This window comes from Glarea lozoyensis (genome assembly GCF_000409485.1).
Source record: "Glarea lozoyensis ATCC 20868 chromosome Unknown GLAREA2, whole genome shotgun sequence".
Classification (NCBI taxonomy): Eukaryota; Fungi; Ascomycota; class Leotiomycetes; order Helotiales; family Helotiaceae; genus Glarea; species Glarea lozoyensis.
Window position 1 is genome coordinate 707,362 of NW_007360994.1, and position 15,098 is coordinate 722,459.

At 44.9% G+C, this 15,098-nt stretch overlaps 6 protein-coding genes across 6 annotated transcripts; 4 read left to right on the forward strand and 2 right to left on the reverse strand.

The window, feature by feature from the left end:
* Positions 1–512: 512 nt before the first annotated feature.
* GLAREA_03566 (uncharacterized protein) lies at positions 513–1,337 on the reverse strand (the record flags this gene model as incomplete). Its single annotated transcript, XM_008083819.1, has 1 exon — positions 513–1,337. The coding sequence occupies one exon, from the start codon at positions 1,335–1,337 to the stop codon at positions 513–515; it is 825 nt and encodes a 274-aa protein (XP_008082010.1).
* Positions 1,338–1,902: 565 nt separating this feature from the next.
* Positions 1,903–3,602, forward strand: GLAREA_03567 (Protein kinase-like (PK-like); the record flags this gene model as incomplete). Its single annotated transcript, XM_008083820.1, has 2 exons — positions 1,903–2,850; positions 2,916–3,602. The coding sequence occupies 2 exons, from the start codon at positions 1,903–1,905 to the stop codon at positions 3,600–3,602; spliced, it is 1,635 nt and encodes a 544-aa protein (XP_008082011.1).
* A 1,342-nt stretch (positions 3,603–4,944) lies between these two features.
* GLAREA_03568 (MFS general substrate transporter) lies at positions 4,945–6,762 on the forward strand (the record flags this gene model as incomplete). Its single annotated transcript, XM_008083821.1, has 5 exons — positions 4,945–5,145; positions 5,192–5,294; positions 5,348–5,944; positions 5,994–6,577; positions 6,634–6,762. The coding sequence occupies 5 exons, from the start codon at positions 4,945–4,947 to the stop codon at positions 6,760–6,762; spliced, it is 1,614 nt and encodes a 537-aa protein (XP_008082012.1).
* A 1,756-nt stretch (positions 6,763–8,518) lies between these two features.
* GLAREA_03569 (FAS1) lies at positions 8,519–9,780 on the forward strand (the record flags this gene model as incomplete). Its single annotated transcript, XM_008083822.1, has 3 exons — positions 8,519–8,624; positions 8,672–9,494; positions 9,543–9,780. 3 exons carry the CDS (start codon positions 8,519–8,521, stop codon positions 9,778–9,780), a joined length of 1,167 nt encoding a protein of 388 aa, XP_008082013.1.
* A 168-nt stretch (positions 9,781–9,948) lies between these two features.
* Positions 9,949–13,046, reverse strand: GLAREA_03570 (MFS general substrate transporter; the record flags this gene model as incomplete). The annotated part of the gene is made up of 10 exons (XM_008083823.1): positions 9,949–10,307; positions 10,358–10,641; positions 10,688–10,868; positions 10,982–11,349; positions 11,404–11,460; positions 11,533–11,705; positions 11,770–11,913; positions 11,970–12,339; positions 12,547–12,658; positions 12,722–13,046. The coding sequence occupies 10 exons, from the start codon at positions 13,044–13,046 to the stop codon at positions 9,949–9,951; spliced, it is 2,373 nt and encodes a 790-aa protein (XP_008082014.1).
* A 329-nt stretch (positions 13,047–13,375) lies between these two features.
* GLAREA_03571 (Cytochrome P450) lies at positions 13,376–15,054 on the forward strand (the record flags this gene model as incomplete). Its single annotated transcript, XM_008083824.1, has 4 exons — positions 13,376–13,450; positions 13,502–13,775; positions 13,827–14,650; positions 14,719–15,054. The coding sequence occupies 4 exons, from the start codon at positions 13,376–13,378 to the stop codon at positions 15,052–15,054; spliced, it is 1,509 nt and encodes a 502-aa protein (XP_008082015.1).
* Positions 15,055–15,098: the final 44 nt, after the last annotated feature.

Here is a 15,098-nt window from a genome sequence, read left to right on the forward strand (position 1 = left end):
TCACATGCTAGTGGGATTCATTTCAGCACCTGAGTCTTATATCCAGCCACTTTTTTTTGTTATAATTGGAAGGGTGTCTAGAACTTTGCCTGGCTTTGGGTGGCTGGGAGGATTTTGGAAATTACTCATTTGGAAATAGGACACGTATAATTCAGTACGGACGTGAAGGTGAAGATAAATTCTCGGTTGCTTTGTATCAGGAACACGAGAATAAAGGTATCAAGGGTACGACTGTAATTTGTGATGGAAATTCAATTGTATTAATATATGCTAATGAAGAGCCTTCCCGCAGTAGCTTCCACTGGCTTTGCACTTGTATTCTGATATGTCTTATCCCTCCTACGATTCCCGACTTAGCAACCAAAGTAAAACACCATTTTTGTCCATACCGAAGCCCATCTATATCATTCTTTGCCAATTGAGTTGATGACATGTTGAGGTCAAAAGCCAAATCAATTTTGAATGACCAAGTATGCTCCAATTATCCTGTCGTCCAATCCATCAACTAGTATTCAAGTCTTGGCCATCTCGTGTTGACTCCTTTCAACCTTCTGATACGACGCATTCGGAGATATACTTCCATCCCTCGACCTGGTGGTCATATGATGGCAAGGCCTTTTTCGAATATGGTTGGTACTAGTTTCTGAAAGAACAAGGGGCTTCTGCTTTCGTTTTGTTCTTCGACTGCTGTGTTGGCTGTTTTGCTTGGAAGAGGTTGTTTTCTCTTTCTGCTCAGACTTTTGTGAATGCTGCTCATGGACCGTCTGTCTTTCTGCAGCTCGCTTTTGTTCTGGTTTGACGTACCCATCGGGAAGAGAAATGCATTCTCTCTCGTACCACTCTAAATGGGCTTCTATAGGGTAGTCGTGCCAGATTGATGGTTGCTGAGATACGGTGAGTAACTCATACTCGTAGTCGCTGTCGGTCTTCTTTGGCAGAATTGTTGCTTGAGGTAAGGGACGTGATACTGGGCGATCGAGCGGTAAAGGATAGGAGTCGCCTCTGTAATAAATGTTTGGGGGCGAGTCGTAAGGCCGTGGAGTTGGGAGGTTAGGATCTCTGTCTTCCTCGATAGACTTTTGAAGTGGTTGAATCGGCGAACTCGATCCTGACGGCGTATCGGGGGGAGTAGGGGTCATGGGAATCTCCCAAGGCTTCATGCCTGCATACTTGACTTTGATGTAGAGTTCGTCGGGAGTAAGCCATACTGGGGGACCGTTGACCTCAAGTAGTTTCTGGCGTAGTATGTCTGCGTTGAATTTGACGATCGCTGGGTCCTCGTAACGACTATCGAAACCCAAGCAAGAAGACTTTCGGACTAGACGTGGTGGTTCCATCGTAATGTTGAAAATGTCGAATTTGCTGGTGGTGATGTTGTCAAGGTATTGTAGAATAAAGGTTCTGAAAGCTTCGGACTAGAAGACTTACAGCAATGTAGTAAGTATCTCGCTTAGGGCAAATTTGTGTCACACTAACCCCACTAATTCAGCATCATTTAACAAAGATAGGTCTTGAAGCTTCACTGAAAACACGTTAAGGGGGTAACTAAATGATATGAACCCGTGTACCAAATGTTGCAAGACCATTGGCCTGTTAAGACTATTGTTCATCATGAATTTGACCCTCAACTGTTCACGGCCTTTTAGTGTACTCGACAGGATACGAGAGTTGAGTGAATGCCACTGAATATGTAAATGACACTTATTCGTGAACATTTCAGACTTGTGAACCATTAAGTTCGACTGGGGGGTGCTGTTTATCTGAAAATGTCAATAAACAGTTGGAAAAATTGCTCTTCGATTAGAACTATAAAACAATGTATTCCTTCCTGCATTTCTAAGACTTTCTTTTGGCACATTGCGGACGCTATTTTTTTATTTCCACAAAACTAGGTGCTACATCATGTCCTTCAAATCCTTTGACGGTGGCTCTACAACACGACCGAATTCGCCTCAGTACCAAGGAGTTCCAGACCAAAGACTGCACACGACAAGAGACTTCGCAAAACTCGTACCCAAATCCAGAGCAGCACATTTAGCTTTTCACCGAGTTGTTCTTGCATTTGAAAAGGAGCCCGTCAAGTATGAATGGCACAGAAGATTCATCCACGTCCACGATGCTCAGTCAATCTTGGAACCGGACACAGACGGTCATTCTAGTGGAGACAGTGCTTCAAGTAGGGAGTCCTCACCAACACTACCAATGCAAATCTATACCGGATTTTACAGACTCAACCTGAATATCAGACCCCTAAGCCGACAATATGGGTGGGTTCTTGGATGTGGCCGCTGGGCCAAGAAGTTTGTAGAGCACGGTGGGGTAGACTTGATTCTTGATCCGAATCATAATCCAGCAGTTGGAGGGCGTCACTGTCGAGTGAATCACATCCTTGACTCTAATGCCCTCCTCATCATTGCCAATAAGAGAGTTCGTGTAGGTGGAACAACGCTTGATCCCGCCCAGATCCAAATTAGCTCTAGGGCACTTGGAGAAATGGTCACAGAGATTGAGTTGGGCGACCTTCAATATTCTCTCGAGTTCACAGATATTGACCAAGACATCTATCGAGCGCAACTGCAAACCCTTCGCGCTTCTCTAGATTATGAAGGCTTCAAACCCCCAGAGACCATTGACCCTACGCCAAGCGAGACGGACTACATTATCATGGGCAAATATATTGTCCGAACGTCTTTTGCCAAAGGAGCATTCGGCTTTGTCTGTGCGGCCATTGACCAGCGGGATGGAACCCCTGTTGCAGTAAAGAAGATTATCGCTACCACCTCTAGAAGTCACGGCAAGGTTATCCAAGAAGTAAAGACATTGAGAAAATTGATGCAGAATTCTCGACCAGTAAGTCAATTCTCCCGTCTCTTAGTGAAATTTTCGGTTACAAGACTCTTACTAACTATTTTAAGTCTAGTATTTTACAGTTGGTCGACTACTTTTCTATTGATTCAAAAGATGACCAGGGGGTCCACGAATGCTTTTTCATTTGCAAACCCCTATTCAGCAAGAGTTTATACGCATTTATCCCGCCTAGTACAGCTTCCATGTCCACACGTCTTGTTCTCTTCACGCAAATGCTTCAAGGCTTGATTTGGCTTCACGACCGTGGCTGCATGCATCGAGATATCAAGCCTCAGAACATTCTCGCTTCTATCGACCCGATTCAAGCGGTAATCATTGATTTCGGCTGCGCAACATGGCAAGAAACATCCTACGAGCATTGGGTTGGTACGTATGCTTACTTGGCCCCCGAAGTCGTGGATCTTAAAAATGCGGACAATGCAAGGGATCCTAACCTACCTTTGGGTAATGTATATGATAAGTCAGCCGATGTATGGAGCATGGGTATTTCGGCCCTTGAATTGCTGTCTACCCAGAAACATACTTGGACAATGATGTCGGAAGATATTTATAACCAGGTAGTGAGGAGAATGCTGGCTTCTTGTCGTGATGAAGAAGCCATGTGGGCTTTCGAGATCATTAGCGGGATGCTTGAGATGGATTCAAAGAAACGAATCGACAAGCGAGTACTGGAAGGACGGTTAGCGGCTCAACTTTACGGTACGGAAGCTAGCAACAAACGCCAACATACTTAGAAGAGGAGTTGACAAAAAATAACTTCTCTGTTGATTGCGAAAATCTATGAGGTATTGTTTATGGCATTGAAGAGAAGGGATGTTTCTATCAGACTCAGTGGTCGGAAAGTCTGAGGACAGGAATATTAAGTTCGGTGTGGACAAAAATGGCCTTTAGAGAGCACAGTGTTTATTGTAGCGGTTGACGTAACATATTATCATGTATCATACATTGGCTATTTTGGGTAGTGTCGTCAAGTGGTTGGCAACTACGAAAAGGATTCTCACAATGGATGGATAAGGTGTTATTCGGAGCAGGACATTATTCAGTTTCTAGGACATAACAAATTCGGATCTGTATTATTAGGTAAGCAACATCTTATCATTTGGCAACCAACTTGCTGCACAATTATGAAGTGATATAACGAGTTATTCTGGTGCTTCAAAGTTGTAATTGCCAGGAATACCTTGAAGTAGGGAAATACTTCGGGCTGGAGTCTACTCCATAGTTATTCTCAAACAGGAATGTTGGAACCTAGCTTCTTTAAATGAATATCTGAAATAGTACATTCCTGCTCAAAATATTAGAGGCCGGTCAATTTCTTCTCCGTCAAATTATGCTTACCCAAATAGTTAATTATTTAACTACTACAACATTTAAATGGACAAAAGAATGAAGGAATACCTAGATGTAGATAGTAATATAACATTTCTCTAAATATTTAAATATTTGACATTAATTTTGGTGCTTACCTAGTACCAAAATCGTGTTCTAGTAGTTCTTCGGTAAGCACAATTTGACGGAGAAGAAATGGATCGGCCTCGCATCGAAGTCGTTTCTTAAAGAGGAGAGACTCCCCCCTGTCTAGCTAAGCGAGAGACAACCTCGCCGGGCACTTCCTTCCCCGCAACGGCCACTTCCCGCTTTGCGCCCGGACCTTATCTCGACCATTCCCGACTTACACAATCATGATGTTTGCTAATTAGTTTAAACAACATTAATTGATAGAAAGTTCTTTTAACATGAACATTTCGAAGAAGGGTAATTTGACAAGACAAAATTAGGGATTAAATGTTTTACTACCTGGAAGAATAACTGCCCCGCTCTTACCTGCATACAAGACTCAAGCGCCACCACAAGCCGCTCTTTCCTCAATGAGGAAATAGCACCAAAGATCTCATCCCCCCATGGCATCACGCTATAATCCTGCGGCACAACCCCGTAGATTTTCATTCCCAGTTCTTATCTTATATCTGCACGCAATTGCCAGCTTCAAATAATACTACTCTTCGGAAAGCTAAGCTCATCACTTTATATATATTATACATGCGAGCGTCGCATGGTTATACAGCTATACCCAATATGGATACACCTGCAGATCATACCAAGAACAACAAATCCCCTGCCCAATATGAAGCTGAACGAGCAGAGCAACAATCGGTGGTTGATGGAGATTCAAAAAACGCTAATGCGAATATGACGGTTCTTGATGATACTGCCGCGATACCGAAAGGGACAGTCGATCCGGTTTATGAAGCGAAAGCAAAGGTCTTGAATAATGCGGTATGTTTCGTGAGATTTTAGGTGGTTTCAATCTGACAATTTCTAGATTCAAGAGATTGGAATGGGGTGGTATCAATGGCAACTCTTTATTGTTGTTGGTTTTGGTTGGGCTAACGATAATCTGTGGCCTATCGTCACTTCCTTAATTTGTGAGCTCCATGCTAGCTCACCGCAAGTCGTAATAATAACTAACAATCGACAGTCCCTGCAATTGTAAAGGAATTCTCACCATCTAGACCACCACTACTTTCCCTTGCTCAAAATATCGGACTCCTCGCTGGTGCCATGTTCTGGGGATTTGGTTGCGACATTTTCGGTCGTCGCTGGGCTTTCAATTTGACTCTGGGAATCACAGCAGTTTTTGGCCTCATTGCTGCTGGATCGCCGAATTTTGCTGCCATTGGATGCTTCGCTGCACTTTGGAGTTTCGGAGTCGGTGGAAATCTTCCTGTGGATTCGGCTGTATTTCTCGAATTTCTGCCGGGCTCTCATCAGTATCTACTTACCATTCTGAGCATTTATTGGGCTGTCGCTCAGGTCATTGCAAATCTCATCGCATGGCCGCTATTGGGTAACTTGAGCTGTGAGGAAACTGCTGAGACTTGCACAAGAAAAGCGAATATGGGCTGGAGATATTTTGTTATCACTATGGGATGTATCTCTATGGCTGAGTTTTTCATTCGATTCGTGTTCTTTACCATTCACGAATCGCCAAAGTATTTGATGGGCAAGGGAAGAGACGAAGATGCGCTCAGGGTTGTGCATGATGTTGCCAGGCGCAATGGAAAAACGTCAAACTGTAAGCTTGAGCCAATGTGTTCCTGACACACCTCAGCTGATTAAAATAGTAACTATCGACGACCTGCGAGCCTGCGACGCTCTCGGATCCGGTCCTTTAACAACTGACGCCTCTGCAGCTCTCAAGCGCAAACTCGAGAAAGTAAATCTGACCCACGTTCGCGCACTTTTCGCTACACCAAAACTAATTTGGTCAACTTCTTTGATCATGCTTGTCTGGGCTTTCATCGGTCTCGGATACCCTCTGTACAATGCGTTCTTACCATACATCCAGGCAACTCGTGGTGCTGAATTCGGCGACGGGTCCACTTACCTCACGTACCGCAACTCCTTGATCATTGCAGTTCTTGGTATTCCAGGTGCACTACTTGGTGGCGTTCTCGTGGAAGTCCCAAAATTCGGAAGAAAAGGGGCACTTGCTGTTTCCACGGTCCTCACCGGTGTTTTCCTCTACGCTTCAACGACTGCATTAACGTCAAATGCACTACTTGGTTGGAATTGTGCTTTCAATTTCTTCAGTAACATTATGTATGCCGTTCTTTACGCGTACACGCCTGAAATATTTGTCACCAAAGATCGGGGAACTGGGAACGCTTTGACGGCCACGGCAAATCGCGTTTTCGGAATTATGGCTGTAAGTACACTTTTACTTCTTGAAATAGAAATGTGAGTTTTGCTGACTATATACAGCCTATTATCGCTATGTTTGCAAATCTGGAAACTGCGGCGCCGGTGTATACTTCTGGCGCACTGTTTATTGCTGCTGGTCTGTTGGTTTTGGCCTTGCCCTTTGAACCGCGAGGGAAAGCGAGCTTGTGATTTTGAAGTAGTTTTAATGGGTTTGAAAGTTTTGGGGAGGGGAGCGAATATGTGTTTTAAAACTATACCTTGAATTGGAAAAAGGTGGTCTTTCATCCAATGTCCTGATTCTCGGTATCTTATGGGTAGGTGAGAAGTAGCAAACGGGGAACTTAATTGTATCCTGATAGGAAAAAGATTCATTGTCGAGAAGCGCATTTGCTCTACACAGATTCTCACATGTATATTGATATATCGCGAAGACTGCTCGAATCGACAACCTGGAGGTATTCACGTGATCCACAAAGCTCTGTATACTGTTTCAAGATTGAGAGAATGACTTTCTCATCCGTGTAACGACATATTTTACGACAGGAGAAAATAGTTGGCAGCTGGAGAGATAAGTGAATTGCAGTCATGTGACCATAATACAAACTTCAAAATTAGTATATTGATGAGACTTCCACAGAAAAGAATACAGAATTCCGATGCTTTATTTTTGATGAATATCTATAAAAGATATCAAATAAGAAGAAAAATACAAAAAGGAAAAACTCCTTAATGTCACGTGCTGACGATCTCGTTAAACAAATCTGTTCACCACACAACTCATACGACGCAGTATCTGCAAGACAACACCAACAATTGAAAACGAAGATGGATTGTGATATAGACTGTCGGGATTTATCATCTGGCTCATTAAGGAGGACGTGATTCTTCCGCATTCAAGAGGATGATTGAGTGCACTTCGGCAGAGCCGCAGAGGACGCGTATGAAATCGATTCAATGCGACGACACCGGAGAGAACTACCGCGGCCAAGTCCAATTTGAGGGTTCAAGTCGATTGGATCGGGGGTTGCATTCTTGGAAAACGGAAGACTGTTGTACACGTCTTTTAGCTGGCCTTTGGCGTGGTACTGTCCCCGAGAGGACTGCTTGAATTGCATTCGCTAGACCGCTCAAATGCTAAGCGTGGAAAGAGCATAACCTAGCTTCTATGCACTCTCTATCCTTTTGCTTTTATTCTTCTGGCGCACTGCAAATTAGAGCTGTGTCAGCCCAACTGGAAAAGGTCTTAACACAGTGCTGGGGAGGGGAATTCGATGATAGCAGTGTAGCGGATATGCAAGAAGGCTACGCGCTCAGGCGCTGTGAGCTCATTTTTGAACAAGATATTATTCCCCAGGTCATATATTTGACCAAGGGTAGTGTCAATGGAGCCACTATGTCTGCTTTCAAAGTGGTGAGCTCTGGGCCGGGTCTCGACCTTGCTTCAGTCTTGGGCGGTACGCAAAACATGTTATGTCCACTCGGCAGTAATATTGCTCCGTGTTTTTGTTTCCATACTTCTCTGGGTATTTTTACAACCTCATGTTTGTCACTGATCGCTCCAGTCACGTTCTGCGAATCTAGTTGTTTCAGCAAAGCCCCACGTCTCAGCACGGCCTCGTGAAACATACTGAGAGCCGCGCATACTTCAGTTCAAGCTCTGATGCACGAGAAGATCTCCCGCTGTCCGTGCATACTAGATTTCATGGTCTTGGTGCGATCAAGGCGTATTCTTTGATGTGGGGTGGACCTTGTCTTATGTTGCGATTCAAGTGTTCCGATGCACTTGGCTGGCTTGGAGTTGTTAGGAGATGAAGCATATAGAGGGCAAGTTGCCCACTCGTCATGTTTTCTCTCCATCGCTGGTTGATCTTCTATTCTCAGATACATAATTTATTGAATATACTACTTCCTTGCGATATTTTTGTTCTTGTTTTATCCGTCAAAAATGCAGTTCTCATATTTAGTCACGTTGGCTTTGGCCAGTGTGGTGAGGGGTGCTACATTAATGGAAGCGATTGCCTCCCAAAGTACAACACTTAGCACGTTGAATTGTATGATTCCCACCAAGATTATATGCACGTACGCTAACTGTCTTCAGCACTTCTTGCCGAACAGCCAGCTCTTATGCAGATGCTTATGGGAGCAAAGAACATTACCATCCTCGCCCCATCGAATGATGCATTTGCAAGCTTCGTTCAGAGTCCCGAGAACAAAGCAGCGGCTGCAGATAATGCGACTCTTATGGCTGTACTTGAATATCATGTCCTCGAGGGTATGCATATGTCATCCGATTTTACCACCAAGATGGAATTCTTTCCTACCATGCTTGGCGCAAGTAGCAATATGACCATGGGCTCCATGATGATGTCAAATATGTCTCTAAGCAGTGTTACCGGAGGCCAAGTCGTTGGTGGTATGAAAATGGGGAATATGGTGGAGATCATGTCTGGGCTGAAGGAAACGAGCATGGTCCAAACCGCTGATCTGATGTTTGAGGGAGGTGTCATTCACATCATTGATTCTGTTCTGACGATACCCAAAATGCCCTCAGTCTCTGCTGTAGACTCTCAGCTTACCGCGCTAGCTGGCGCATTGAAGGCAACAAACCTTCTCATGGCTGTCGACATGCTGAAAGATGTCACAATCTTCGCGCCTTCGAATGCTGCGTTCAAGGCCATCGGTTCTGCCACTGGCTCATTGACTGAGCAACAACTTGCGGGCATCTTGGAATATCATATCATCAACGGCACAGTTGGCTATAGCACTCTTCTGTCTATGGGGCTCGCCAACAGGACACTTCCTACTCTTGAAGGACCTGACCTAAGAGTTCAGGCTACCGGTGACAAAATATTCATCAACGGTGCTCAAGTCCAGATTGCGGATGTACTGGTCAGCAACGGTGTTATGCACGTTATCGACGCGTAAGTTGTCTTACACTCCTCGATAGACTTTCACTAATCCAGAAACAGTGTACTTAATCCTGCCAACACCACCGCAACCGCGAACCCAACTGCGACTACACCGGCTGTTATGTTCCAGGGAGCTGCCGCCGCATCGAACGTTCCATTTACATCTGGTATCTCTGCCACCACTACAGCGCCTTCAGCGACTACCCAAACTGCCGCTGCGGGACTCTCAGTTGAACAACCTGCTGTCGGTGCGATAGGTGCTGCTGCTCTCTTTGGGCTCGTTATCGCCGCGTTGTAGATATCCCTAGGTAATCTCAACTCTCTGTTTCGGTGCTCCAAGCAAAGAACCGAAGTTTTGTGCTCAGTGGGCCTGATGACTTATATATACTTAATTGATTCAAGATAAAATTACATATTGCAACATTTCCTGTTTTCTTCTTCCTGTTCACATCCAAATTCATGCATCCTAGTACAGCGGATGCATACTTCCCCTCTCAACTTTCTCCACAGCATGTTGCTTCCTCATCTGCGACTCCTCAAGCACTCTCAGTATTTCCGGATGTTCTTTTCGCTTTTCAGGGTTTCTCTGGAAACTATTCGCTTCATCCAAAAACGGTTGCGTATAGTGCCACCCAATATCCAAACACAACTCCAATACGCCGGCGCGTCGATGTTGCAACGCACGATAAGCTAACGCACCCAGAATCATCTGCTGTTCTTCTCTGCCTAGAGTGTCGATCTTTGCTTTCACTTCTAGAACTCCATTTACTCCTTTGTTTTTGGTGGTTCGGTAAGTTGTGAATACTGCTTCTAGTGGCGCAACATCTAAATTGTCGGTCATCTTTCTCTAGAAGGTATTCAAGGTCGCCATTTACCTCTTACATGATGAATCGACATGCTATCAATCCTCACTGCAACCTCTCGTATCAGCGACCCAAATACGTCCTCTCGTTCTAGCTCGCTGCTGAAGTCATGGTCGTCTGCGTCGTCGGTACAATTAATAGGTTGGCTGCCCAGAAGATGAAGGAGGAGGTAGTGTGTATATTGTTTTTGTGTTATTGCACTCTTTTGCCAGAGAGTGTGGGCTTCGAGGTAGCAGACATGCTTCTCGGGGCTTTGGGTTGAGAGGGACATGGTATAGACTTCAGTAGTCAAATCACTTTTTTTTAGGTCAACAGACGGAGGAAAAACGAGAGAAGGTCTACGAGAGAAAGAAATGTGCGAGATTCTGAATTTTTATGGACTCACAGTCAAGGTTCGAAGTTTTGTGGGATTCGTTTTCGGTGGGATCATCATGATGCTGAGTAGTGTACACGCTGAGCCGCGTTTGAGGTACGTAAATATCGTCGCACTCCCTACGAATTGTCTTATTGCTAGCTACATATCCTGAACGTGATAATCAGCTGACTGTGCGACACTCGCAGAAAACCGCAGCTGTATAATATACAAGGCTCATATTACAATATGCCTAACACAAATCAATTGCAAGCATGACTAACTCTTCTGACCAGTTTTTTCTCCTCCAGAAATTGTTGCATCGTCCACAACCTGCGCCTCAATACCCATCGAAGCTTTCACCCTTTCTCTCTCAATGGAAACTTCTTTGATATTCAGCCATTTCATGCCTAAAGCCACGGGGACTGATACACAAATTGTTACGAGCAGCAGAATCATGGTATGGGAGATGGCCACAGTGTATGCCTCTCGGATCTTGAGTATCAGCTGCGGTTCTTGTGTTAACTTACTCAACCCGGTTGCACCGACGTCGATGACAGTTTGTGGGGAAATCTTGTCGCCCGTCGCTTTCGGGATGGATGATCGTAAACCATTTACTAAAAGGGTGTTTGCGATTGGTATTCCGATTGCACTGGGAAACATTAGTAAAATTGTCATTAGCATGAGATTTTCATGGATAGCTTACCCGCCTAGCTGTCCGAAAAAGCTGGCAATTCCATTTGCGAGAAAGATGTCGTTGTCACTAAACAAATTAATTAATTTTAATCACAACGCTAAAGTATGTGTATTAAAAGATGGTAAGTGGAAGACTAACGTTTCCATGACTGCCTGAATTGCGATATGAGGTACGTTAACACCCAACCCAAGTCCAAGTCCGGTTAGCACCAGGTAGGTTGCCCATTTGGCTGTGGGGGTGTTTGTCGTTAACGTAGTCAAAAGTCCTGCTCCAATCGCACAGAGAACTTGAGCAAACAGAATTACTGGCATCTACAGACACGGAAAGTTAGCTAACTCTGACAGAGAACAAGAATTTAAACTCAATCAAACTCACATAGTGACCAGTTTTGGTAGTTATACCTCCGCCTGCCAGAAGCCCAATCATCTGAGGAATAGCTAAAGCGATATAGCTCACAGAACTCTGTATCGGCGATTGGTTGAGCGCTGCTTGAAAGTAAAATGGAAGATAGTAAATGGTCTGAAAGTTTCGCGTTAGCTTTGACTGCCTGGGTTCGGATCTTCATGTTGACTTACGATGTAAGACGCCATATTATCCCAGAAGAGATATATTGAGCCCCAAAGCACAGTGCGATCTTTGAGATAACGCAATGGAATCGTTGCGTTTTCGCCGGCTTTCCATTGCCAGACCCCGAAAATGATGAGGAGTAGTCCGAACCCAATCAACAAACCAATAGGTCGTGCGGATTTCCACGGTGCGGTAACACCGCCTTCCTGAAGAGCAAGGAACAGGCAAGAAACCGAAGCGATGATGAGTATGACTCCTGGAAAATCTAAACCGATAAGTTTTGTTCTAAATGGTAGATCTCGTGTTGACTTGTCGACGCCTTTCAGGTCGAGGAATGCGACGATCAGGATAAAGACCACACCACCTAAGGGGAGATTTCTACGAGACATGTTAGTGCCGATAGAAATTGCCCATCAAACAAACATCAGGATAGCTAATGCAGAAACTTACATCCAAAAGCACCACCTCCAAGAAACGCGCTCGGTTAATACTCCTCCAATTAATGGACCAACGCTTGAAAATAACCCAAATATACTCACGACTATACCCAGAAACAACGGACGCATTTCCAAGGTGCATACATACGTCAAAATCCCAAAAGCGCCCTGGAGAAGTGCACCAGCACCAATTCCAGTAACCGCTCTTCCTGCGATAAAAGCTGCGGATGATGGGGCTAATGCTGTGACGAGAGAGCCGACTGGAAATAGTGAGCTTCCAAACTCTTATCATTCCCAAAGATATTTGATTGCGAGGAACTTACCTTTAAAAATCCCAATCGCCGCCAAATAAACATATTTCGGATTAAAATACTTGAAGAAATTCGCGCTGATCGGAGTCGTTGCCGTCAATGTCATCAGATAAGCAGCGCCGTACCAGCCCACATCGTTGAGCGTGTGGTATTCTGCTGTTATGGTGGGGGTTGCTACACTGATGATTGTGGTGTCGAGAGCCATTAGTGTTGTGCCCAGGAGGAGAGAAGTCATGATTATCACGAGTTTGAAACCACTCGGGTAAACAGCTCGTGCTTGGGTTTGCGCTGCATCTTGCGTTGGACGGCTGGAACCCTTCTTGATGTGGCTCTCCATTTTGGGAACGTGTTTACGGTTTCAAGTTGTCTATAATCGAAAGTTAATCTTGCGACCGTGGCTAGGTAATTGTACAGAGAATTAATGCTGCAAGATGCTACGATAAAATCTAAGGGGTAAACCAAAACCCTGATATTCTGGGTAAATACGCTCCAACATCAGAAGCGGTTTGCAAACCAACAATCAAACCAACCTTTACCACTGTTGGTGTTTTTAGATCTACATCCCGAAACTTCTTGAATTAAAACTCATCGTCAACAGAGCTGGGATTGACACCAATCGAAATAATCGCCACAAACAGATATTTACCATAAATTCCAATTGATACTATGGGCATCGTAACGTTGTCCGTAGAGACTCTAGACCAGCACCGAGTTCTGGTTGCATTCATTGTTCTACTCTCGGTTAACAAAATAACCTCACAACTTCTCACACTCATTTCTAACCACTAATAGTACCCTATTTACAACTCTCTCTATAACATCTACTTCCACCCACTCTCCCACCACCCCGGCCCAAAGCTCTGGGCTGCCTCCCGCATCCCATTCATCTACAGCCTTCTCACTGGCCAACTAATCCAGCGTACCAAAGAATTCCACGAGAAATATGGAGACTTCCTGCGACTTGCGCCAGATGAAGTGTCGTTTGCAAGCGAGCAGGCTTGGAACGAGATTTATGCGTTTCGTCCGGGTCATAAGAGGGCACTGAGGGATAAGGCGTATTATGTCGGTAAGATTGATTGTGTGATAGAATGGTCTTTTGTGTGTTAATACCGGGTAGCCCCTGAATCAAATGTTGACAACATAATCACTACAACCGACTTCAAATTCCACGCTCGTGTTCGTCGGATTCTGAGCTCTTCGTTCTCCGAAGGATCACTTCGCGCTCAATACTCCCTCATCAACTCAAAAGCCGACCTGCTGGTATCCCAAATCCAGCGACTCACCGCCTCGTCCAAAGAAGGCGCTCGCGTAAACATGACAGACTGGCTTAACTTCTTCACCATGGACGTGATCAGCGATCTTGCTTTTGGAGAATCATTCGGGTGTCTCGAACGCGGTGACTACCACGAATGGGTACACACTTTGTTCGCGTTCTTGAAATACATGTCTCTCGCCGCTGCACCACGGTATTATCCTACTGTGGAATTTATCTTGAAGATGTTCATGCCGAAAAGTGTGATGGAAGGACAGAGGAAACACATGGCTTATGCGCGGGAAAAGATCACTCGGAGGATTGATTTGAAGAGCGAGCGACCGGATTTCATGACGCCTTTTATGAAGAATAATGTTAACTTTGAAAGTGTTTCGCGGGAGGAGATTGTGGAGACGTTTAATTTTGTGATTATTGGAGGCTCTGAAACTACCGCAACCGCAATGACGGGCATTTTTAACCATCTCACCAGGAAGGAGAATAAGCATGTATTGGAAATGTCGACGAGGGAGATCCGAGACAAGTTCAGTGAGAAGGAAGAGATCACTTTTGATACCATTCAGTGCCTGCCTTATCTCGATGCAGTCATCAATGAGGGCCTAAGGATGTGTAACCCTGTCCCCGGTGGACTACCACGTGTAGTGCCTGCTGGCGGAGACACGTATTGTGGAGTTTTTCTTCCCGAGAATGCAAGTCTCATTGAGCTTCCCTTTAAACCTCTCAACTAACGTCCCATCAGACTCGCCTAGCTGTACGCACCTTCGCGGTGAATCGCTCCGACAAACTCTTCGAAAATCCCAACACTTTCATCCCTGGAAGATGGCTCCCTGACGACCAACGCCCAAAAGAATATTCGCAAGACAATTTAGCCGCAAGTAAACCATTCAGCGTTGGCTTTCACAGTTGTCTAGGACGGCCTCTTGCGTGGTTGGAGATGCGGCTTGTGATAGTTAAACTTCTGCTTGCTTTCGACTTGGCTGTTGATAATGGGGATATGGTGAATTTTGATCACTTTCCAGTTATCATGCTGATCCAAAAGTTGCCAATGAGGATCAGAGTTCGAAACAGGAATTAATACGTTGAGTGATTGACAGGTTGAAAGGCGGACAAGGCGAGCGA